The sequence below is a fragment of the Haliotis cracherodii genome, unplaced genomic scaffold, assembly GCF_022045235.1.
Source record: "Haliotis cracherodii isolate W230 unplaced genomic scaffold, xgHalCrac1.p SCAF_7, whole genome shotgun sequence".
Classification (NCBI taxonomy): Eukaryota; Metazoa; Mollusca; class Gastropoda; order Lepetellida; family Haliotidae; genus Haliotis; species Haliotis cracherodii.
This window is the reverse complement of record NW_027266330.1, coordinates 15,546,665-15,574,382: the sequence shown is the minus strand read 5'-3', so window position 1 is coordinate 15,574,382 and position 27,718 is coordinate 15,546,665. Positions and strand designations below refer to the sequence as shown.

The 27,718-nt window shown below is 41.9% G+C and overlaps 1 protein-coding gene across 4 annotated transcripts in view; it reads left to right on the top strand.

The window, feature by feature from the left end:
- Positions 1–5,142, top strand: part of LOC139448533 (kelch-like protein 9) — a 75,492-nt gene extending 70,350 nt beyond the window's left edge. For all 4 annotated transcript variants that reach the window (XM_071230089.1, XM_071230090.1, XM_071230092.1 and 1 more), the window contains exon 4: positions 2,408–5,142. In XM_071230089.1, the coding sequence (XP_071086190.1) occupies positions 2,408–3,829 (1,422 nt within the window). In that variant the 3' untranslated portion in view covers positions 3,830–5,142. The remainder of the gene's footprint in view (positions 1–2,407) is intronic.
- The last annotated feature ends 22,576 nt before the right edge of the window (positions 5,143–27,718 follow it).

Below are 27,718 nucleotides of genomic sequence, written 5' to 3'. Positions count from 1 at the left end.
CTCTCACTCAACCACTCACTCTCTCACTCTCTCACTCAACCACTCATTCTCTCACCCAACCACTCACTCTCTCACTCAACCTCTCACTCTTTCACCCAACCTCTCACTCTCTCACCCAACCACTCACTCTCTCACCCAACCTCTCACTCTCTCACTCAATCACTCACTCTCTCACTCAACCACTCACTCTCTCACTCAACCACTCACTCTCTCACTCTCTCACTCAACCACTCACTCTCTCACCCAACCACTCACTCTCTCACTCAACCACTCAACCACTCTCTCTGTCACTCAACCACTCACTCTCTCACCCAACCACTCACTCTCTCACTCTCTCACTCAACCACTCTCTCTGTCACTCAACCACTCACTCTCTCACCAAACCACTCACTCTCTCACTCAACCTCTCACTCTCTCACTCAACCTCTCACTCAACCTCTCACTCTCTCACTCTCTCACTCAACCACTCTCTCTGTCACTCAACCGCTCTCTCTGTCACTCAACCACTCACTCTCTCACCCAACCACTCACTCTCTCACTCAACCTCTCACTCAACCTCTCACTCTCTCACCCAACCACTCACTCTCTCACTCTCTCACTCAACCACTCTCTCTGTCACTCAACCACTCACTCTCTCACCAAACCACTCACTCTCTCACTCAACCTCTCACTCTTTCACCCAACCTCTCACTCTCTCACCCAACCACTCACTCTCTCACCCAACCTCTCACTCTCTCACTCAATCACTCACTCTCTCACTCAACCTATCACTCTCTCACCCAACCGCTCTGGAACCTGGATTAAATAGGTCCCCAAACACTAATTCAACCACCCACCCAACCACTCACTCTCTCACTCAACCTCTCACTCTCTCACTCAATCACTCACTCTCTCACCCAACCTCTCTCTCTCTCACCCAAACCACTCACTCTCTCACCCAACCACTCACTCTCTCACTCAACCACTCACTCTCTCACCCAACCACTCACTCTCTCACTCAACCACTCACTCTCTCACTCAACCACTCACTCTCTCACTCAACCACTCACTCTCTCACCCAACCACTCACTCTCTCACTCAACCTCTCACTCTCTCACCCAACCACTCACTCTCTCACCCAACCACTCACTCTCTCACCCAACCTCTCACTCTCTCACTCAACCACTCACTCTCTCACCCAACCACTCACTCTCTCACCCAACCACTCACTCTCTCACCCAACCTCTCACTCTCTCACTCAACCACTCACTCTCTCACCCAACCTCTCACTCTCTCACTCAACCACTCACTCTCTCACCCAACCACTCACTCTCTCACTCAACCTCTCACTCTCTCACCCAACCACTCACTCTCTCACTCAACCACTCACTCTCTCACCCAACCTCTCACTCTCTCACCCAACCACTCACTCTCTCACCCAACCACTCACTCTCTCACTCAACCACTCACTCTCTCACTCAACCACTCACTCCCTCACCCAACCACTCACTCCCTCACTCAACCACTCACTCTCTCACTCAACCACTCACTCTCTCACTCAACCTCTCACTCTCTCACTCAATCACTCACTCTCTCACCCAACCTCTCTCTCTCTCACCCAAACCACTCACTCTCTCACCCAACCACTCACTCTCTCACTCAACCACTCACTCTCTCACCCAACCACTCACTCTCTCACTCAACCACTCACTCTCTCACTCAACCACTCACTCTCTCACTCAACCACTCACTCTCTCACCCAACCACTCACTCTCTCACTCAACCTCTCACTCTCTCACCCAACCACTCACTCTCTCACCCAACCACTCACTCTCTCACCCAACCTCTCACTCTCTCACTCAACCACTCACTCTCTCACCCAACCACTCACTCTCTCACCCAACCACTCACTCTCTCACCCAACCTCTCACTCTCTCACTCAACCACTCACTCTCTCACCCAACCTCTCACTCTCTCACTCAACCACTCACTCTCTCACTCAACCACTCACTCTCTCACCCAACCTCTCACTCTCTCACCCAACCACTCACTCTCTCACCCAACCACTCACTCTCTCACTCAACCACTCACTCTCTCACTCAACCACTCACTCTCTCACCCAACCACTCTGGAACCTGGATTAAATAGGTCCCCAAACACTAATTCAACCACCCACCCAACCACTCACTCTCTCACTCAACCACTCACTCTCTCACCCAACCTCTCACTCTCTCACCCAACCACTCACTCTCTCACTCAACCACTCACTCTCTCACTCAACCTTTCACTCTCTCACCCAACCACTCTGGAACCTGGATTAAATAGGTCCCCAAACACTAATTCAACCACCCACCAAACCACTCAATCTACCACTCACTCACCCAATCGTTCACTCACTCACTCACTCACTCACTTGCCATTGTTTCAGGTTGCCTCTGCCCTGGACGTCTGCAGCACTTACATCAAGTCACTGATGACTTTCGACAACGCTGAAGATTTCCTCAACATCGCAGACACCTATTCTCTTGAGAAGGTCCTCACACACTGGGAAAACATGATCCAGGAAAAGTTCTATGACTTCAGCCAGACTCAGGCATACCTCAAGATGGAAGCAGAGACTCTGTCCAAGCACCTGTCCAGGGACTCATTGAGGATCACGTCCGAGTATCAGTTATTCTGCTGTCTCGATAAGTGGTTCAGGTCCAATCCAATGAGAATTGTCAACGACGGCTTCACAGTGTTCTCCAAAGTGAGATTTCCATTGATGTCAGAACAGGAACTGGCAATGGTTCGGGACAGCGAAATAATACAGAGATGCTCCACCCAAGTGAAAGAGTTGGTACGTAAAGGGTATCATTATCACGACGCATGCAAAAAGGGGCATCCAATGATTGACGAGTCGACAAGGGTACGAAGCAATTCGTCGTCTATAATCCTCATCCACCATGGCACTTCGTACATGCCCTTCCAAGTGACTGCCTACAATAGCAATGCCGGGATGTTCTACAGTGTCTACTCTGATGTTAATGGTAGCCGGGACTGCAGGATCGCCTCGGTGGATAACTTTGCATACATTTGCCGAGTTGTAGATTTCGGAGGAGGGACACTGATGAGTTCCCTTTTCAGATTTGATCCCAGACATCTGATTGGTCAAGAGTTGCGACCAATGAGAAGACTGCGAATTGATTTCACCCTGGTTTCGTTTAATCGGAGTGTGTATGCTTTCGGGGGTTCAACGGAGCAGTTTGCAATCTTGGACTCCGTGGAACGGTACAGTGCTGTGAACAACACGTGGGAGGACGTTGTAGCCATGCCCGCCCCAACTCATTCTCTATCTGCTATAGTTTATGGAGAGAGAATTTACCTCTCGGGCGGTATTTCCGGGCAAGATCGACAGACTATCAATACATTCACCAGTTTCGATCCTGCTACACAGCGCTACGAAACTAAACCAGGAATGTTTTATGCCCGCCGCCTCCATGACATGGTAGCATACAACGGGTCTATATATGTTCTAGGGGGCATCCCAAGACCTGGGGTTCCCCTTCATGGACAAATTCCAATAGAGTGTTTTAGCTTCCACACCAATCAATGGACTATGCTGTCGTCCACTCTCAGTGGGCGGTCAGTAGGTCACTATATCAACTTTGAAGGTCAGATTCTTTCCTTGGGGCATGAGCACCACAATGCTACGGAGGATGAAATATGGGCGTATGACACGGATCTTGACGATTGGTCGAAATATGCAAAAGCTCCACAGAGAATGAGTTTGAACTCTGCTATTTGCACACAACTGTATGTTAACTTTGACGATGAAAAGATCGCGAAGAAGTTCCTCAAGGAGAAGTGAATGCTTGATACTGTCTCTGATGCAACAAGCATGTTCGAGAGGATGCCCGGCAAGCTTCATCATGGATACAGAGTGCAAGAAACATCACTGTGATTTTCCAAGCACTTGGAGATGTGTCTCTCTGCTTGTACCTCTGTTAGAGGGGACTAAACTGTATATTGCTGAGCTTTGCTGTAATCAACAGCAGAGGTTGATCTCAGGCACTGATGGAGTCTATCTCAATCTTCTGTGACATGACTATCACAGTTGTATTTCATCAGAAAATACCTCAGAAAGTTTTGAGATGGTCCCTATACCTTTTTAACTGGCCAAAGTTATGAGAATTGTTTTAAAGAGTACCTCAATATTCTATCCTCATCAGTGATAGGCTGCTGTTGCCAATGCAGACTGGGAAATGTGTAGAAGATAGATGTTGTTAACTAAATGATCTGGTTTGGAATATTTCCTGTCTGTGAGGGCTTGAACCTGCCTCACATGTACATGATTGTCGGAATGTAAAACAGGTCTGATGCAATGTTACTTGTAATTTTAATATGATTGAATTTTATTATCAGCACTACACTTTTTATTTTATGGTTTCTGGATTTTAAGCCCCAAAATTCAGGTCAGAAGGGTGGAATTTGTTTTCTTTTCTTTTTACAAATATATGTTTTTTTATTTCCTCTCACAATTCATCATAATTTGTTGTTTTGAAGTTTTGAAGATAAAGTTTCAAAAGGTTTTAATTATAGTAATTTTTGATAATATATTTACATTGATGGCGACAGTAAATGAGTTCTTTTTCGATATTTTACTTCTCTGGTCGTCAGATTTAAAAAAACATGCTGATTATTTATCTATTTTATATATTTTTCTAGATAAAGTTTTTGGAGTTGTCAGATTTATAAACCAAGTTTTAAGAAAAGCCTGGCCTTACTGTTTGTTAGTTTTATGTAGGACAAAGACTGTTCTTTGTCGTTGAGTTTGGAACTTTGCTTTTTGGTTTGTAAAACACTTTGTTAAGTTTAAGGCCATAAAACATTCACTTTGAGATTTTCATTCTTGCTAAAATATAAACGTTTAATCAATATTCACCTCATTCTGCATGTAATTACCATATTCCAGAATGGAATTTTGTGAAATGGTTATATTAAACACCTATAGTCAGAGTGTCAATATTGACAGGAAACTCGCATCATCGCTTTATCATGGCCTAATTCTATTGTCTGTTGGGGCATGTAGACTAAAGCTCAACAATTCCTTGTGCAGAGTTGCATCCCTTAGTCATGCCAGGATCCTAAGATTATGAGTTTGAATCCCAGATGCGATGCTGACATGCACACTGTTCGAAGTCATGCAGCCACAACTGTCTCTTGATGATGGAAATGGCTCATGTGTACAGGAGGGGCGGTCGGGTAGCCTAGCGGTTAAAGTGTTCGCTTGTCACACCGAAGACCTGGGTTCGATTCCCAACATGTGTGAAGCCCATTTTCTGGTGTCCCCCGCCATGATATTGCTGGAATATTGGTAAAAGCGGCGTAAAACCATACTCACTCACTCACTCACTTGTGTGCAGGAAGTCTTTTACTTCAAACCAGTCCATATGACTCTTTGACTAGAGTTTCCCAGTCTGTGTTGTCTTCAGGCAGCTCATCTTCCACTAGGTACCTCAACATGACAGTCAGCGCCACACCTCTTCGTTGTCTATCTCACCACATCATCATTTTCCTATAGCCTTCAGGATCAGATATGTTCTCAGTCTGCGACTGTAATCACAAGTGCAAAGGCAAAATCGAGAAAATTTCATCCTGTTTGTGTGATTGTAAACCTTGATATCAATAACCATACAGTTTGCGACTTCAGCCTCTTGTCTGAAACCCATGTCTAGTAAGATTTTGTTTGGTCGTGTGACCCATACGAAGGCAGTACATATATTTTAACCGGAAGTTTACTGAAAGTGATACCAAGAGATTGTTTTGGGCTAGTTGACATGGTCTACTCCGAAGGTTTTGGCATACTGTTCATATATATATATGATAAATGTACTAAAAATAAAAATAGGTTCTGGCTGTTATTATTAGTCACCTGTGCATTCACTTGTACTGACCCAGTACTGACCAGTACTGGCAAGTACTCGCAATCCAGTACTACTATCATTCACTGTTTCTGTCAGAGATATGATCCAGTAGGGATAGATCTTACGCAATGAGGGGCGGTCGGGTAGCCTAGTGGTTAAAGCGTTCGCTCGTCATGCCGAAGACCCGGGTTCGATTCCCGACATGGGTACAATGTGTGAAGCCTATATCTGGTGTCCCCCGCCGTGATATTGCTGGAATATTGCTAAAAGCGGTGTAAAACCATACTCACTCACTCTTACGCAATGCAAACACTTGAATGAGAGTTAGGTCGCCGCAAGCGGAACTGTTTTCCATCATCGAAGGAGAAGGCCTAGAATTCCACTAAATCAAATTTCGTTAACTTAGGTGATTATACCAACACTGACAGAGCAGTCTTGTGCTTACTGTAACAAAAGGGTATTTTACAGTTCTAGTACCATTTCTTTGTAAATATGTATTGTGTTCATGGAATGCTGGGCATCTTCTTAGATGTTACTGGTGGTGCCCTTTCTACATAGGTGTTGTACTGGATACTGAACCTTCCCTTAGATACTACAGGTGCTCTTCCTTAAGATGTATTAGATAAAATCCTCGTCCTTGTTTTGGCCTAGAAATGGTAAGTGACTTTTTAGATTTGGCAACACTAATTGTTTGCCTAGGTATTGCAGGTGACTTTTCTACATTTGGCAACACTAATTGTTTGCCTAGGTATTGCAGGTGACTTTTCTACATTTGGCAACACTAATTGTTTGCCTAGGTATTGCAGGTGACTTTTCTACATTTGGCAACACTAATTGTTTGCCTAGGTAACGCAGTTGACCTTTGTAGATTTGGCAACATTAACTCTTTGCCTAGGTAACGCAGTTGACCTTTGTAGATTTGGCAACACTAATTGTTTGCCTAGGTAACGCAGTTGACCTTTCTAGATTTGGCAACACTAATTGTTTGCCTAGGTATTGCAGGTGACCTTTCTAGATTTGGCAACAGTATTCATTTGCCTAGGTTTTGCAGGTGCTCCTGAGAGGTTGTGAGATGATGGTATGGTGAGGTTGATAGTTAATCTACCTGTGTCTGGCTGGCACTGTCTACCTGCACATAAATAGCTCAAGACATTCATCACATATGTACACATGCAATCAGGGGCAGTGGTTCAGTTGGAACTTCATGTATACCGTTTTGTTCATGGCCTTTACAGATGCCTTTGATTCTGGGAGAATTCTGTATTTATCATATCTGCACAAAAAGTTGCTTTCCGGTGTTCTTAGTCTTCAGATCTCACTTCCTGAAAATTTGGCCTAAGTGAAACCTGGTCTTGCATTTTTATATGTACCTATATCCCCCTGCAGCACTCCCAAACAAGGCTTCAGTTGATGCGACACTGCAATTGTAACTAGCCATTGCAGAATGGTTGGCGGAACAGTGTTCGAAATTAAGCATGAAAGTCAGATGATCCTAGCCATATGTTTAAAGTTAAACCTTTACGGGGCCTCTTGAGCCATATTCTATGGAGAAATCCTGAAGGACCCAAGTCTCATTAAAATCAGATCTTAGTTCTCGCTGCCGCTAAACAAAGATCTGAGAACATTCCATAACGGGTCACGTCAGACCGACCTTTCGCGAATTTCGCGACCAGTGGAATGACTGACAAGTAGTTGACATTAGCCAATTAGAAGGCAGCTTAATTGAGCTTTAGGGCACAAGTTTCAAACTGGCAACTACGCTTTGAAACACATTCTGACATATGCTCTTTGAAAAAATTAACAACTGAACAAAAGAAGATTATGGAATGGCTAATAGATGGTCTAGATTGTATGAGTACAGACATAATGCCGATAACTGTCGTTTTGAATACCCTATGTTTTTATTTTCGAGGTTGCACGATCAAAAATCACATTCCAACTGTCACTTTCCCCGATCTAGTAACTGATGCTCTGAGTGGTCAGTTGAAAGGTCGTTCTGACGTGACCCGCAATGGGATGTCCTCAGACATTGTTTAGCGGTAGCAAGAACTAAGACCTGATTTTAATGAGATTGTAAGGACCTCAAGACCTCCGTTAATTTTGAACACTGAAAAAATAGCATTGTTTAGAAATAATAATTAGATAGTGAAAGGTCTAAGGTCCTTACAGCATGAGCATGCATAACGTGTATGTTGAACAAAAGACAGATTGACGGCAAGATTGTACTGAAGTTTAGGGTATGAGCATGGTCTCTGCCTGTGTTCAGTCTGGGGTCAGACTGTGAGCATGGTATCTGCCTGTGTTCAGTCTGGGGTCAGACTGTGAGCATGGTCCCTGCCTTTGTTCAGTCTGGGGTCAGACTGTGGGCATGGTCTGTGCCTGTAATCAGTCTGGGGTCAGACTGTGGGCATGGTCTCTGCCTGTGTTCAGTCTGGGGTCAGACTGTGAGCATGGTCCCTGCCTGTGTTCAGTCTGGGGTCAGACTGTGGGCATGGTCCGTGCCTGTAGTCAGTCTGGGGTCAGACTGTGAGCATGGTCTGTGCCTGTGTTCAGTCTGGGGTCAGACTGTGAGCATGGTCCGTGCCTGTAATCAGTCTGGGGTCAGACTGTGAGCATGGTCTCTTCCTGTGTTCAGTCTGGAGTTAGACTGTGAGCATGGTCTGTGCCTGTGTTCAGTCTGGGGTCAGACTGTGGGCATGGTCTCTGCCTGTGTTCAGTCTGGGGTCAGACTGTGAGCGTGGTCTCTGCCTGTGTTCAAGTCTGGGGTCAGACTATGGGCATGGTCTCTGCCTGTGTTCAGTGTGGGGTCAGACTGTGAGCATGGTCTGTGCCTGTGTTCAGTCTGGGGTCAGACTGTGGGCATGGTCTCTGCCTGTGTTCAGTCTGTCTGATTCCACCCTGTACAAAGCTGGTACAAAACATTTCTAAAACAAAGTCACATGTTAATTGATAGATCTGGTATCAATACTCCAGAAATTGTTTTTGTGTGTTTAGAAATATCCAGGCAGATTATTTTCATAAATGGAAATGTAAGAGTAAATTAGATTTGGTCGGCCTTTGGACCACTTCATTTGGTTGACTCAAGACTCTTTAAACCATTGATACTGCTTTACACCCTGCCCAATGGTTTGGGGTGACCAAGTGATTAACACCACTCTCTCAGAAATACAGGACTGGCATCTCCGCACCTCGGCTTGTAACCATGGCAACATTAGGACTGCTGTTTACTGGCCAGGGTTATCTGAAACTGTCACGGGACCTCTCGTTCGTAACCACTAGTAACTATTGTTACCAACTGTGTTGGACTTTTGATAATGTTGTTTATTAGTTTATAAGAAATATCTGATTGTCTCCCATTGGTTGCCATCCTTGACACGATCATACTGCCTCGTATATACATATGTGTTGTGTTTCAAGCTATGATGATATATATATCTATATATATGAAACTACATTTACCTCAAGTTGTCCTGCTGAAACTTCAGTATCTGTACCTTTGCTCTATTTGGGCAAGCCACTCAAATATTCAAATGGTGGTCGTTCAGCATCCTCAGTTCCCAGTATATTGTATCTAGCCATTCCCCTGGGGGAATGTTCAAATGATGGTCGTTCAGCATCCTCAGTTCCCAGTATATTGTATCTAGCTACTCCCCTGGGAGAACGTTCAAATGGTGGTCGTTCAGCATCCTCAGTTCCCAGTATATTATATCTAGCTACTCCCCTGGGGGAATGTTCAAATGGTGGTCGTTCAGCATCCTCAGTTCCCAGTATATTGTATCTAGCCATTCCCCTGGGGGAATGTTCAAATGGTTGTCGTTCAGCATCCTTAGTTTCCAGTGTATTGTATCTAGCCACTCCCATAGGGGAACGTTTAAATGGTGGTCGTTCAGCATCTTCAGTTTCAAGTATATTGTATCTAGCCACTCTCATAGGGGAATGTTCAAATGATGGTCGTTCATCATCTTTGGTTCCCAGTACGGTATATAGTATCTAGCCACTCCCAAGGGAGAATGTTCAAATGGTGGTCGTTCATCATCCTGTTTCCAGTGTATTGTATCTAGCCACTCCCCTGGGGGAACATTCAAATGGTGGTCGTTCAGCATCCTGAGTTCCCAGTGTATTGTATCTAGCCACTCCCCTAGGGGAACGTTCAAATGGTGGTCGTTCATCATCCTGTTTCCAGTGTATTGTATCTTCAATCTATTAGGGTCAATATCCTGGACCAATTGTCTTCCATAGATTCATTTTTGAAGTGATGCAACCAGCTCCATCTCCCTTATCACTAAATGTGAACAGAATTTCTTTTCTCATGTGCTCGAAATCAACAGCCAATCAAATTGCCTCTTCTAAATGCGAGTTCAGCATAGTTATGATTTCAAAATTGCATCCTCATCCAAGTGAGCCTGGATGTATTTCAAGGAACCGAAGACTGTTCCAAATGATTCTCTACTGGAAAAGATGTTTTCCTGAGTACAAAAACAGGGTAGGAATTCCTTTTGTTACAAGACGTTCCCGTGTAAAAGGATGGCACACGAAAGTTGAGACGAGTACTGATATCGCTGCGCGTTTAAATCATGAAGGAACCGTGGAATTTGATTTGATTTCTGTTTTGAGCATCATGTCATGTAAACCTGCCTCAAAATAAGCCAAGGATGCATATGGGTCCAGGATATGTGTCATAATATAATGGAAATACACCACCCACTGGATAATCGGGGATGGTCGTTCCTATAATCAGGAAAAACCATCATGAATGGTTGAACATTTTATTATCTCTGTCGTGTCCATTTGTGAATTTTAGAAATGGTGCATACAGTATTTCAAAATATCATTGACATTTTGTAGCCATTGTGAACACTGTTAATCCTTTGATTTGTTCATTACCATATTTTCCTTATGTTTGTGTGTAAAATCACGTTCTGGGTAATTTTACGCATGAGCAAGAGCAAGAGCAATCATATATTTTCTTTTTCAAACAAGGCTTCCAAACATATGGAATGTTTCTTTTTTAAACAGAGGTGTTTATTTGTAAATATTTAAAAACAAATTGGGGTGGGTGGGGTGTGGAGTCTCATACTTTTGTTATCAATTTTATTTGTGGAGGTCTTTTATGGACGTAAAACTGAAATCAAGCCTGAGAAATAGATATTCTATTATTTCACCTCCTGCGTCTTGGAATATTGATCAAGAAATCCATAACACAAGATATGAAATTGGTCTGGATTGAATTTTAATATTTCCAGTAAATATATAAAGACTTAGTCGGTTGCCATGTTTGTAACATTCAGTTACATTAGTTAAACGATTTTGGGATGGGATGAAATTGGAAACACACATTATTGGAAGGCTTCATTATTTTTGTGTCATGTACAAGTTGACTCAGAATATATTGACATTTGAGATGCATGTTATTTGATAATTTTGTAAACCCACCAAATAATAACTTTTGTGGTATTTTTGCCTTGGAAGGGGAAGGGAAGACAATATAATAGTGATGTTTAAAATTTCTTCATGTAACATTTTGAATTCATTTTTGTCAGTTCGACTTTTTATGATCAGTGAATAGCCTCAGTCTCAAACAGAATGTTTAGGTACAGTGAGGGTGTTGTTGTGATGGTTCAGACACAGGAAAATATCTTCTTGTTTCTGTTCCCTTGCTGAAAGAATAACAAGAAGCTGGATCAAATTTGAATTGTAATTTTCATTTTCAGTTTTTGAAGCCTCAATCTGAATTCTGAATTGTACTAATGGAGAAATGGTATATAGAAACCTAGTCAAAATGGGTTACATCAAAAAGTACAACTTTGGAATTGAAAGTAGCTCCAAAAATGCGGAATAGGAACCGAAATTAGCATTCACAATATTAACGCTGGGGTCTGGCCAGTTAACCAGGGTTGGTCAGACGATGAGAAACAAGAAATATTTTTAATGTGGCCTTAGAATAAAATCATATCACCTCAACTAGTATTGAGGAAAAAGAAGATGAACTTTGCCAGTAATTTTTTCTTGCGTCCTATGTCTTCTTTTCGCTGGGAATTTCTTCGAAATCATTTGGCTACAAGGTTTTGATGTGCGTTAAACCTTCACCCATCCTTCAGCCAGGCAATCAGTGTTATGGTGTCCCAACATGTAGCCGTGTACAGTGTTTGTATCATGGTTTATTGGTTCTAGTCTTATGGAAAACATGGTGAAAATTATTTATACCTTAGTGTTAGTTTATGCAATTTGATTAAATCAGGGGTATCATCAGCTATCAAGTGACTTCATTTGGCCATAGCAAACTGTTGTTCCGATTGCAAGGCTGTCATAATCAGAGTCTCCAGAACATGATTGTATTTTCTTATTGTTTTTTCTGTGTGTGTGATCCAACTAAAATAGTGGCTACATTGATAGCATCACTGAAATATGGAAGTCTGGGTAATTGGAACCACTGTTTCTTCTGCTGGCCTTGTTTGTACCTTTGTGTGTGTGTGTGTGTGTGTGTGTGTCTGTGTGTGTGTGTGTGTGTGTGTGTGTTTGTCTGTTGGTGTGTCTGTTTGTTTTCTGTGTGTGTGTTTGTGTGTGTGTTTGTCTGTTTGTTTTCTGTGTGTGTGTGTGTGTGTGTGTGTGTGTGTGTGTGTGTGTGCGTGTTTGTGTCTATGTGTGTGTGTGTGTTTGTGTTTGTGTGTGTTTATGTGTCTATGTCTATGTTTGTGTGTGTTTGTGTCTGTGTGTGTGTTTGTGTTTGTGTTTATGTTTGTGTTGTGTGTGTGTGTGGATTCTTCAGGGATCATAGTTGTCTCCCTTTACCAGATTCAGATGCGTATGTTGTATATAGATACCGAAGTTTCAGTAGAAAAGCCTATTGTTACATTTGCTTATTTTTTTTACATTCATCCTCAATTTTGCGTTCTAAAACAGAGTGGGATTCATGACGTGTATCCGACTTTGAAATGTTGATATTTATTTATGCACATCAGACTTTCAAACTTTTGACATCAATATATTATGCATTTAATCCACATTAATGTATGTTTTTTTAACAGCTCTCATTCATAATGTGTGTAAGTAATTCAGCTGTTAATTGTGTTGACCATGTTTGTACATATGTCTTGTGATGACAGCTCATGCTGCAGTGTAGTGAGTGGGTCGTACTAGCTTCACATACATGTTCATGCTATGTATGTCAGGAGAACACAAATTATAAATAAATTGCATCAATTTTGTTTAGGTTATAGGTACCTATTCATATTTTGGAATTACATTATGCATATGTGAACAAAAAATCAGAGTATTTTTCCGTCTTACTGGTGAAGTGCACATCTTGGAAGAAACATATTTTTTAAGGAAAACAGTATATTCATAGCTCAAACATATGTTGAATGGCGAGCCACTAAGGTTTAGATACGGAATCTTAAGGTGTTGTTAAGTAAGAATCTGGTGATGCTCCGAACTATCTGTGTGAACTACTCAAACTCTTTGATCAACTCTGAGTGTACCAAAGTCAGGACTATGGTCATCTGAACTCCGCACCTCGCCATCCTTCCCGTCTTTCAAGACCCAAGAAACCTATGATTGTGGGTTCAAATCCCAGTTCCCCCCGATTATGTATCTAGTTCTGTCAGCACCATACCTGTGTTCGTGGGTTTCACTGAAGTGGTAAACGTCTGAGACCTGCGTCACTTGGGGTTTCCTCCCACATCAAGCTGACACTCCGTGATATAACTGGAATACTGTTAAAAGTGACGTTAAACCCAACTCACTCACTTTATTATTGATCATCGCCTGGATGGGTTTCATTAAAAAGTACAACTTCAGAATGGAAAATAACGTAAACTATGGAACCAAAACCAAATTTTGCATGCACAAAATAAATAATGTTACTTTATGATTGGGCCAGTCATACGATTTTTTCTCAACTTTGAAAAGTTATGTGTCCTTAATAATTAGTTACATTCGGTGTTCGTTTGTAAGATCATTGTGAAATAGTGGCATGTATGGAGAGTGTCAGTGTTGTTTATATGTAAAATAACGTGAGAACAAGTACATGTATATTAGTGATTTTATATGGGGATATCCTCCATACTTCTTGTAGAAAGGTAATGTTTTATAACATTATGTGTATAACATGTTATCGCTATATATATTTCGCCGAAGACCCGGGTTTGATTCCCTACATGGGTACAATGTGTGAAGCCCATTTCTGGTGTCCCCTGCGTGATATTGCTTGAATATTGCTAAAAGCGGCGTAAAACCAAACTCACTCACTCACTATATCTATTTCATGTATTGTTAAAATATTACCGGACCTTTTGAAAAAATAAGATTTCAAGCTGTTGACCCATCTGTACTGTTAAATGCTAAGTAGCATCTCACCTCCTAACATGTCCCTAGTAATGTGATGGGCATCAATAGGCATTTAATTCTATCAAATAATGTATCATGCATTTATCAGAGGATTGTGCATCTTTTAATAGAGGTTCATGCGCCTTTTAATAGAAGATCATACATCTTTATTAGAATATCATCCATCTTTTAATCGAAGATCATAAATCTCTGATAGAAGATCATGCATCTTAGATAGAAGAGCATGCATCTTTGATAGAGGAACAAACACAAACTGACAAAAATCAATGATATAAACATTCACAATAACCAGTAGCCCAATTAAAGTTTTTCAAGATATTTTAGATACGATAAGATAGACTTTATATCCTGAGGGAATTTTTCTTGCAATATACAAATCTCAGCAGAGAAATATGATTAGAAATCTTGAATAATGCAACAGATAAAAGATATCCATCACAGAGTACTATCTAATCTAATTAGGAAAGAAAAAAACCTCCCAACTCCCACCCCAACGTGATGAAAGAATTCAATGTTGCTTCAGTCATGCTATGATGTTGTGTAATCAGTATATACCTCCACTATGTGCCCACACTATAACACTTACCTCATAATACTGTCCTCCCCAAGAAGGCAACCCTTCTTATAACGCCATTAGTCTCAAATTATGGCCTGCCCAATGTAGGCATTATCAAGCAGTCAGTTCATATATACTGCCACTCTTGTTTCCCCATTTCTGACCTATACAAGCTGACATGACCCACCCCTAGTTAGTTTTGTTAATATTTGTTGCAGGGTCACAAGGGGTACATGGAGTTTTTTGTGTCCAACATTAGGTTTTATACCACGAGATGGAAGTGGGCGGTATAAAACCTAACGAGGACGCATAAAACCCCATGTACCCCGGGTGATCCTGCTGCAACGAATTTATCTTACAGACATGTTTTGATATGACATTGTAAAATTATTCAAATAAATTCCATTAAATTTGATCAAGCTCTGTCACGTGACATCAATTGGCTTGGAAAAAGAATGCAGCTTTTTGCTTTAAAGCGAGGTATAAAGGATTTATTCTGTCTCTCAGAAGTGCACGTGCAGCCTGTAGTACTGATGGCTGGGTATAAGAGATTTTATTGTATTATGGAAGTATGATGGTTGCATTTAACATTATGAAGGTGGTGTTAATATGGCATTATGATGAGGGATGTCCGTCCCTGCCACAATGTGTAGTAAAGAATGTAATCAAGTTGTCTGTGAATTATGTGCTGGGGTAGCCGAGTGGTTCAAGTGCTTGCTTGTCCCACCAAAGGCTCAGGTTTGATTTCCACTCATGGATGCAATGTGTCATCCCATTCTGGTATCTCTCCTCCTCCCTCCCAGCATTATCTGGTATATATAATGCAGATGCAAATGATTATGGGGGGCACAGGTGGCCCAGCTTTCTAAGGCGCCGCAATTCGCTGTGCAGAGTTGCGTCCCTTGGGCAAGCCAGAAACCTATGATTGTTCACCCTGATTATGTTTCTAGGTTTGTCAGCACCATTCCCGTGCTCGTGGGTTTCACCGAAGTGGTAAACGTCCAAGACCTGCATCACTTTGGGCTTTCCTCCCACATTAAGCTGACACGCCGTGATATAACCGGAATACTGTTAAAAGCAGCATTAAACCCAACTCCTCACTCACTCACTGTGATTATGAGTCTAAGTTTGTCAGCACCATACCAATGCTCATGGGTTTTGCCAAATGTTGGATTTTTCTCCCAAATTAGAACTGCATCCCAACTGACACGCTGTGATATAACCAAAATACTGTTCAAAGTGGCTTTAGACCCAACTTACAAACAAAACGTTTTTGAGTGTAAGAAATTTCTTTTCTAAATATACAGCACTCCAACAGTGTCACTTCAATGGATGGCCCACTGAGTGTGCTGGAGGTGAACTAGAGTCCATGACAGACAGGGTTGTGATGGTGAGGTGAAATGTGGTTCAGGTTTATTGCACATGTAGCAACATGCGTTTGCAGATGCTTGTACTAGTCCAGAATAATGCCAGTGTTATCATGCTAGTCTGTTGGGATACCATGCCACAGTTAAACATGGAAACCTCACTCAGACACAGTATATTGAAGCCAGTCCTTGTAACCCCTTAATGCCGAGCACCAGGCAGGGAAACAATAAGTACCATCTTAAATGTCTTGGTATGGCACAGCCGGGGATCAAACCTCTGACAATCTGTCCACTAGACCACGGACGTAGTGTAATGATATTGGCATGTGTCAGTATGTCATTGTTGCTCATCACATCGACCACTGGTTCACCTGGATGTACAGGCCTCTAGGATGTGGCTGGAATATTGCTGACTGGCATAAATCAAAACAACACTTTTCTGAACATCTTTCATTTTTCACTTTAAAATATCAGAAACAAAGAGCCTTAGCAATAGATTGTTATTAAAATCAATAAAAACATTTTTATTCTAAGAAAAAAAAGAAGTTAAATAAACCCTAATTATTAATATTTGGTTTATAATAAATTTAAAAGAAACAAAGCAGTGACTTGAAATGTATAGGTATGCAAAGAAAAACCTTCTTTCAAGCTCTCTCGGTGTACAATGTTGTGTTGTGTGAGTCGTGGTGGATAGCTTGTTGTCGTGCACACGTGTCATATTTTGTCCTCAAGATCATCAGGCGTTCGTGAGATTGTAGAACCTCATTTGTTTCTTCCATCAGATTCGCAGTTGTGATAGTTGTCGGCATGGGTGCTACAGAAGTGTAGAGGTAGACACACGCTCACACCAGGTACCTTCCTGTATACACCCACGTACACCTGGTACCTTCCTGTATACACACACATACACCAGGTACCTTCCTGTATACACACACGTACACCAGGTACCTTCCTGTATACACACACATACACCAGGTACCTTCCTGTATACACACGCATACACCTGGTACCTTCCTGTATACACACACGTACACCAGGTACCTTCCTGTATACACACACGTACACCAGGTACCTTCCTGTATACACACGCATACACCTGGTACCTTCCTGTATACACCCACATACACCAGGTACCTTCCTGTATACACACGCATACACCAGGTACCTTCCTGTATACACCCACGTACACCAGGTACCTTCCTGTATACACACGCATACACCAGGTACCTTCCTGTATACACCCATGTACACCAGGTACCTTCCTGTATACACACGCATACACCAGGAACCTTCCTGTATACACCCACGTACACCAGGTACCTTCCTGTATACACCCACGTACACCAGGTACCTTCCTTTATACACACACGTACACCAGGTACCTTCCTGTATACACCCATGTACACCAGGTACCTTCCTGTATACACCCACGTACACCAGGTACCTTCCTGTATACACACACGTACACCAGGTACCTTCCTGTATACACCCACGTACACCAGGTACCTTCCTGTATACACACACGTACACCTGGTACCTTCCTGTATACCCACGTACACCAGGTACCTTCCTGTATACACCCACGTACACCTGGTACCTTCCTGTATACACCCACGTACACCAGGTACCTTCCTGTATACACCCACGTACACCTGGTACCTTCCTGTATACACACACGTACACCAGGTACCTTCCTGTATACACACACGTACACCTGGTACCTTCCTGTATACCCATGTACACCAGGTACCTTCCTGTATACACCCACGTACACTAGGTACCTTCCTGTATACACACGCATACACCAGGTACCTTCCTGTATACACACGCTCACACCAGGTACCTTCCTTTATACACCCATGTACACTAGGTACCTTCCTGTATACACACGTACACCAGGTACCTTCCTGTATACACCCACGTACACCAGGTACCTTCCTTTATACACCCACGTACACCAGGCACCTTCCTGTATACACCCACGTACACCTGGTACCTTCCTGTATACACACGCATACACCTGGTACCTTCCTGTATACACCCACGTACACCAGGTACCTTCCTGTATACACACGCATACACCTGGTACCTTCCTGTATACACCCACGTACACAAGGTACCTTCCTGTATACACCCACGTACACCAGGTACCTTCCTGTATACACACACATACACCAGGTACCTTCCTGTATACACACGCATACACCAGGTACCTTCCTGTATACACCCACGTACACCAGGTACCTTCCTTTATACACCCACGTACACCTGGTACCTTCCTGTATACACACGCATACACCTGGTACCTTCCTGTATACACCCACGTACACCACATACCTTCCTGAGAACAGAAATACACATGGACATTTCTGTATACACCCACGTACACCAGGTACCTTCCTGTATACACCCACGTACACCTGGTACCTCCATGTATACATACGCTCACACCAGGTACCTTCCTGTATACACCCACGTACACCAGGTACCTTCCTGTATACACACACATACACCAGGTACCTTCCTGTATACACACGCATACACCAGGTACCTTCCTGTATACACCCACGTACACCAGGTACCTTCCTTTATACACCCACGTACACCTGGTACCTTCCTGTATACACACGCATACACCTGGTACCTTCCTGTATACACCCACGTACACAAGGTACCTTCCTGTATACACCCACGTACACCAGGTACCTTCCTGTATACACACACATACACCAGGTACCTTCCTGTATACACACGCATACACCAGGTACCTTCCTGTATACACCCACGTACACCAGGTACCTTCCTTTATACACCCACGTACACCTGGTACCTTCCTGTATACACACGCATACACCTGGTACCTTCCTGTATACACCCACGTACACCACATACCTTCCTGAGAACAGAAATACACATGGACATTTCTGTATACACCCACGTACACCAGGTACCTTCCTGTATACACCCACGTACACCTGGTACCTCCATGTATACATACGCTCACACCAGGTACCTTCCTGTATACACCCACGTACACCAGGTACCTTCCTGTATACACCCACGTACACCTGGTACCTTCCTGTATACACACGCTTACACCAGGTACCTTCCTGTATACACACGTACACCAGGTACCTTCCTGTATACACACACGTACACCAGGTACCTTCCTGTATACACACGTACACCAGGTACCTTCCTGTATACACCCACGTACACCAGGTACCTTCCTTTATACACCCACGTACACCAGGCACCTTCCTGTATACACACACATACACCAGGTACCTTCCTTTATACACCCACGTACACCAGGTACCTTCCTGTATACACACACGTACACCAGGTACCTTCCTGTATACACACACGTACACCAGGTACCTTCCTGTATACACCCACGTACACCAGGTACCTTCCTGTATACACCCACGTACACCTGGTATCTTCCTGTATACACACGCTTATACCAGGTACCTTCCTGTATACACACGTACACCAGGTACCTTCCTGTATACACCCACGTACACCAGGTACCTTCCTTTATACACCCACGTACACCAGGCACCTTCCTGTATACACACGCATACACCTGGTACCTTCCTGTATACACCCACGTACACCAGGTACCTTCCTGTATACACACGCATACACCTGGTACCTTCCTGTATACACCCACGTACACCAGGTACCTTCCTGTATACACACGCATACACCAGGTACCTTCCTGTATACACCCACGTACACCAGGTACCTTTCTGTATACACACACATACACCAGGTACCTTCGTGTATACACCCACGTACACCAGGTACCTTTCTGTATACACACACATACACCAGGCACCTTCCTGTATACACCCATGTACACCTGGTACCTTCCTGTATACACACACATACACCAGGTACCTTCCTGTATACACCCATGTACACCAGGTACCTTTCTGTATACACACACATACACCAGGTACCTTCCTTTATACACACACGTACACCAGGTACCTTCCTGTATACACCCATGTACACTAGGTACCTTCCTGTATACACCCACGTACACCAGGTACCTTCCTGTATACACACGCATACACCAGGTACCTTCCTGTATACACACGTACACCAGGTACCTTCCTGTATACACACGCATACACCAGGTACCTTCCTGTATACACACACGTACACCAGGTACCTTCCTGTATACACACACGTACACCAGGTACCTTCCTGAGAACAGAAATACACCTGGACATTTCTGTATACACCCACGTACACCTGAGAACACCTGGACATTTCTGTAGTACCTGTGTCTACAACCCCAACAGCATCGGTTTCATTGAAGTAGTTATGTGTATAGTCACATAGACAGATGATGATGATGATATACCTCAGTTAAATGTGCATGAGTGATGTTCTGAAAGTATTCTGTTTGAATAGAACAAATTTCAAGATTTATGATGCCAATATTTGTGTGAAATTGGGAATTTGTCTTTGATGATCAGGAAAATATTTAGATTTTAGACAGTTTATTGGAATGATGAAACAAAATGTAGAGAACATGATATTTGTGGTTATTGAGTAATGTATTGTTTAAATAAGTTTAATCAAGTAAATACATGGTTAGATTAAAACCATTTTGAACAGATCAGTTCTGTGTTAAAGAGTGCAATTGGATGGGGTTGTACAATTGTATCTTATGTTGTAGCTTTTGTTTCAACACATTCTAAAAGTTCTGCAAATTATCACACCATTGGATCTTTAATATAGCTTTTAAAGAATATACTAATGTCAACACAAACGTAATTGTGCTGCAAATTATCACACTGAATTCCTGAGTATTTAGTATGACAAAACGATTCTAATAAAAGTTGTGTGTCCAACTTGGTGAGGATTTCTGTTCTTTAACAACTTCTCAAACTGTTTGATTAAACCGCGGATTAATAACCTGCTTGTTTATTAATCTTGTACATTTTGTCTTATCAAGTGAATATTATCTGTTGCTTTCTATATATATATAAGGGGGCACGGGTGGCCCAGTTGTCTAAGGCACCGTGATTCGCTGTGCAGAGTTGCGTCCCTTGGGCACGCCAGAAACCTATGATCATGGGTTCGAATCCAGGTTCGCCCCGATTATGTTTCTAGGTTTGTCAGCACCATACCCGTGCTCGTGGGTTTCACCGAAGTGGTAAACGTCATAGACCTGCATCACTTCGGGCTTTCCTCCTACATCAAGCTGACACGCCGTGATATAACTGGAATACTGTTAAAAGCGACGTTAAACCCAACTCACTCACTCTCTCACTATATATATATAATGCATTTATACACTGCGTGAACAAACATGGACCCCAGGCTAAGCCTATGGGGATATAAGCAGGTACTGGAAACACTTTCCTAGTGCTTTGAACCAAAAATACAGTTGAGAGGAACTTATTTTGTAAATCTTATCAAATCAATGCAGAATTGAAATGTTTTAAATGTAAACAATGTATTTGTCTTCAAGTGTATATTTTTCCACATCCTTGATTGATGATATGACAGTCAAATGCTGTGTCCTTTGTGGGCGGAGAGGTGGGGTGGTCTTGCTTAGGCGGATCCAGATGAGGGGGTCAGGAGCCCTCCCCTAGAGCTACAGATAAGCTTCGTAAAATACCCCCCAAAACTACTCAAAACCCAATTACTTCAATTAACTTGTGTACAGAAATGCATGCACTAAATGAAAAACTCAAATGTATAAAAAACAGCCTGCGTAAATTCCCAATGAAGCTCTTACAGCCTGCGTACAATGTAGATAATTTCTGAAACACAATTATGAGCTGATTAACCCTCCGAGTCAAGCCTATATTTGGAACCATTTTATACTTCTAAAACATTATTTAAGTTTTTTTTAAATCTCAAAATGCTTACTCATTTTGTGAAAAAACAAATAGAGTGATGAGTAGATGAGTGAAAAAATATTGGTTACCCAATGAAAAATGTAAAAATCCAATAAAATAGAAACCTTTGAGTAAAAACTCAATTGCTCAAAAAGTTATCTGGAGCTTACCCCCTCCCCCCCCCCCCCCCCCCCCCCCCCCGCCCCCCTTTTTTTTTTGAAAACCAAATGTAGTTTGTTGTAGGCAGTTATATTATCGGAGAGAGGATTTGATATTTTGGACCCCTACTTTTTAAAAATGCTGGATCTGCCCTTGTCTCGTATGGTGCGAGCATATTTCAAGTTTGTGGACACAGGTGGTAGAGCACCCTGATATGTTGTAGATAATGTACCATACCAAAGAGATTATCAGAGAAGCTTTTGAAATATGCTTATACCATGTTTGGATTGTTTGACGTTGAATGTTTGACTTCACAGTCAGAAAGTGAGGTATGTTTATTGTCATATGATGTGTGTGGTGGCATGTCATCACAGTCCATATGACATCATTATGTCTGTGACATCACATCTGTATGACGTCAAGTCCATATGACATTAAGATATGTATAATGTCATGTGATGTGACATCACAACATGCATGACATCACAGTCCATATGACATTAATGTCATGTGATGTGGGGGCGGTCAGGCAGCCTAGTGGTTAAAACATTTGCTTGTCTCGCCGAAGACCCGGGTTTGATTCCCGACATAGGTACAATGTATGAAGCCCATTTCTGGTGTCCCACGCCGTGATATTGCTGGAATAAAATCCATGTAAAACCATACTCAGTCAGTCAGTCAGTCAGTCAGTCAGTCATGTGATGTGACATCACAATCTGCTTGATATCACAGTCCACATGACATTAAAGTATGTATAATGTCATATGATGTGTGACATAATCTCATATCACACTACAGTTGCTATGACATTAGGATAAGTATAATGCCATGTATGACATCAAGGTGATATATACAATATCATGTGATGTATGATATCAGTTGGAATGACATCAAGGTATATGTTGTGATGTGATGTGTGGTATCACGATGACATCAAGGTATATGTTGTGATGTGATGTGTGGTATCACGATGACATCAAGGTATATGTTGTGATGTGATGTGTGGTATCACGATGACATCAAGGTATGTCATGTGTCAGGCTATCTCTGCATGACATGAAATTGTACATAATGTCATGTGTGATACTGCTCTGCATTCCATCAAGGTATACACATAATGTCATGTAATGTCACTGTGCATGACATTAACTTAAATATAATGTCATGTATATATCACTCTGTATGACATCAAGGTATATATAATTGCATGTGGTGTGTGATATCACTATATGACATCAAGGTATATAATGTCATGTGTGCGATATCACTATATGATATTAAGGTATATATAATATCATGTGTTCTGTGATATCACTTTATGACATCAAGGTATATATAATTCATGTGGTGTGTGATATCACTATATGACATTAAGATATATATGTCATGTGGGTGATATCACTATGAGACTTCAAGGTATATATAATGTCATATGAGTGATATCACTATGACATTAATTTATATATAATGTCATGTGTGCGATATCACGCTGTATGACATCAAGGTATATGTGATGTCATGTGTGATGTCATAATCTGTCCATATGACATCAAGGTATCCAGTGATCTTTGAAATCAGTCTTTAGGACATCACAGTCCATATGACATTGTCCATACCTTGATGTCATAATCTGTATGACATCACAAGCCATATGACAGAGCTATGTATAATGTCACATGATGGCATAGTCTATATTTCAACCGGTATGATATCCAACCAGTTTCGACCTCATCTAAATTTTATTATTTTTGTGAAGATAGTAAAATTGGTCAACTATTTGATGACCATGCACAAATTAAAATCACTACATGAAACAAGTTGTACTACAGCACATATTATTTTTTTTACTAAAGAAAATCTGCATTACAAGTATTTGTTCTAGAAAGTAAACATAATGCTGAAATATTGCCGGTATGGCATTAAATTCAACATACACCCAATACTGTCTGGTGTTCTGTGCTGCAAGAACTTTTTGAATCAACACAAAGGTGAAGTTTTCAAACAATGCCACAGTTAGATATTGAGGTTTTTAATTCGATGTTTGATATTATGGGAAATCTGTAAAAAAGATGATGTTCAAATACAGACATTAGTTACAGTATTATTAAATGTGTAATATTCAGTTGCAAGTCTTTTTTGTCAGCACTAAATTTACAGAGCAATTTATAGGTTTATTCGGGGCCCGGGTGGCCAAATTGTCTAAGGCGCTGCGATTCGCTGTGCAGAGTTGCTGTGCAGAGTTGCTGTGCAGAGTCGCTGTTGTTTAATGCTCTGTGCTCAGACTCTTAGTACGCAATTCTTTTTTGTGTTATTGTGTAAAACATTAATTATGGATTTAACATTTCAGCAAATCATAATTCTGTAAAATATTTTGTGGTTCTGCCGAGAGTGAGAATTCCACTTGGATGAGAAAGAGGCTGTGATCACATGCAGGTCATGTGATAATGATCACATGACTATTGTCAACAATCTATAAATGTCTGATGGTAATATTTTAATGATATTTAGATAAGACATAGACATGTGAAAGTGAATGATATTTACATAATTATGTTTTCATTTTGCATGAGAAGCTTAATAGGAAAAAATACAATTTGTATACCTATGAGAGGTATTTGATCAATTTTTTTGTAATGCTGAATTTGAAATAGGTAGCACCCTTAATGTTGATTCAAAATAAATTGAGAGAAACAATTGATTAAATGACAAGAATAAAGTTTTTGAGTAACCTGAAGACTAGCAAGTCTCAGCTGTGACCTGCCTGAAAGTGTGTCGTTATGACACAGTGGCATAGTTTGGTGCTCACACCATCACCCACTTGTTTTTCTGGTCCAAACCCAGTACTTCCTGGCTTCTTTCAAGGGCACAGGCAGCAGAGATGCATATGTTATTCAGGCCAGTAGGCTGTGCAGAGTTGCATCCCTTAGGTGGCCAGGAACCTGTGATCATGGGTTTGAATCCCGGTTCACACTGATGATGTTTCTCAGTTTGTCAGCGGGGTCACAGGTGGCCGAGTCGTCTAAGGCGCCGTGATTCGCTGTGCAGGGTTGCGTCCCTTGGGCACGCCAGAAACCTATGATTCTGGGTTCAATCGCAGTTCGCCCCGATTATGTTTCTAGGTTTGTCAACACCATACCCGTCCTTGTGGGTTTTCACTGAAGTGGTAAACGTCTGAGACTTGCATCACTTCGGGCTTTCCTCCCACATTAAGCTGGCACGCCGTGATATAACTGGAATACTGTTAAAAGCGGTGTTAAACCCAACTCACTCACTCACTCAGTTTGTCAGCACCATATTTGAAGCAGGATCAATTGATGCTGTTGTGGAAAGACGACATGGAGCCTGGTGACACCTTGTATCCTCATGTTAGTCAGGTCCGGAGACGGGCATCACACAGTTGGCACTCCCACAGGGGTGATAACTAGATATCTCAGCGCTATGACTGTCGAGGTATATGTTAAGAATGGGAATAACAATGGTCTTTGTACTAAGATCCCATTGTGGTACATGCGAGGAATTTCTCTAAATAGCGTGGTGCTGACTATTTCAAAAATAGTGTTCATGTTTTGAAGAGTTTTGTGTAGACTTTGTTGTAAGGTAGATTTCCATGATTGTCTTGTTACTGAACTTATACATGTATTAACCCAGGGTCTCAACTCTTCAATCAGGTATTTTACTGACTTGTTTCAGAATATCTTATGAGAGTCGATAGTGAAATGTGCTCTTACAAATGTCTTGTGTCATCGAGTGGCGTTGTTGGTTGGGCGCATTAGTTTGCTGTTGGCAATGTAGGTTGCCCTGTGTGCTATATAGTGTAAACTAAGCCATCTGTGCAGTGATATGGGCCGTATTGCAGCCTCTTCTGACTGCATGCAGACAGTACAGCAGTTTACCCTGTATTGGATGTGAAATAGTCTATACAGTTATTATTACACTTCAGACTATAGTGCAGAGTCTACACCCGACTTCATGCTGTATACCATAAAGGTAACGTAGCAGAGATTACAGTCGACACGATAGATTCTGTATGCCCCAGACTTCAAAATAATGCCTGACTGCTATATATAGGAGATTCTAGACTGGAATATTGGCTGCCATACAGTGTGTATGGCAGTTATAGCCTACACTATCGGTATTTAAATAAGCTGCCATTTGCCACATATAGGCTGTCATTCGTGACCAACTCGTGTTATTCCGGGACAAGCCAAATAGCGACTTGTGAGCCTCTCATGGCCATTTTTGCTACGGGGTTCCGTCTGAGCGCAAAGGGGCATACCTAAAAAATTGTCAACTCGTAACGTAATGGTTCACATATATTTCCCCATATATTATATATATTTCAGATGCAATTTAACGCACATCGGGACATGCAAAATTATACAGCATGATTGAACACATTTTACTGTGTCTTGGGTATAGTTTTAGATGCAAGATATATGTAAAATCAAAAATTATTTCTGAGGGAATCTTTGACGAAGAACTTGAAATCACACGCACATTCTGATAGGTTTGTCGTATTTTCGCACATAACATTCATCGATAGGGGGACGTGTCTTCTTGCAGGTTACGGAAAGGGGCGAGTGGTGACAAATGATAGGCTGTATATTATATACAGCCTATCATTTGTCACCACTCGCCCCTTTATACAGTATATAGCAGAGATTCAGGACAGAGATGGGGTACTGTTTAGCAGAGACTAGACCACACACACGGCTGTATCAGCACAATAACTGACATGCAGTCACCGATCTGATGAGAAAATCTCAGCTTTTTAATAAAACAGAAGGTTCCCTCAAGAAAATAATTTCTGTGAAGAAAATAATCCAGCCGCAGTTTGAAATTATCTTTTGATTACAAGAGTATTTCATGTACTGAAAACAGGTTATTTAAAGCAGAAATAACCAGTTTCTGCTTACTGTCATTGAACGCTGACACAAGCTGGGTGATCGATTTCTTTGGCACGAGACATTTGTTGGAGATTTGATGTTGAAAATGTTGTTATACGTGACTTTTAACATGTTGTATTTCCATTGACAACCCGGTGATGATGGTGATGATGTTGATGAGTGACTGTTGCTTGTATCAGAGGTCTATTTTGTTTCATCTCTTTGTGGTAGTAGGAAACGTAGAGGCTATGTACATACTGCCATGTTACTTGGCATGATAAACCATAGAAATAAAGTCATCATACAAACCTACTCGTCATGTTTTGGTTGATGTTCTTCAGATCCTGGAAGGGGCGGTCGGGTAGCCTAGAGGTTAAAGCGTTCGCTCGTCACGCCGAAGACCCGGGTTCGATTCCCGACATGGGTACAATGTGTGAAGCCCATTTCTGGTGACCTCCGCCGTGATATTGCTAAAAGTGGCGTAAAACCATACTCACCCACTCAGATCCTGGAAAACTGTCGTAAGGTTTTGCAGAAATAAGCTGTGGTATTTTCTTGAGTATAGTGCGTACCCATGTATAATGCTCACACCCCCTCTAGCCGATTCTTTTCGAATACTATGAGAATGTATATACCCATTCTCTGTCAATTT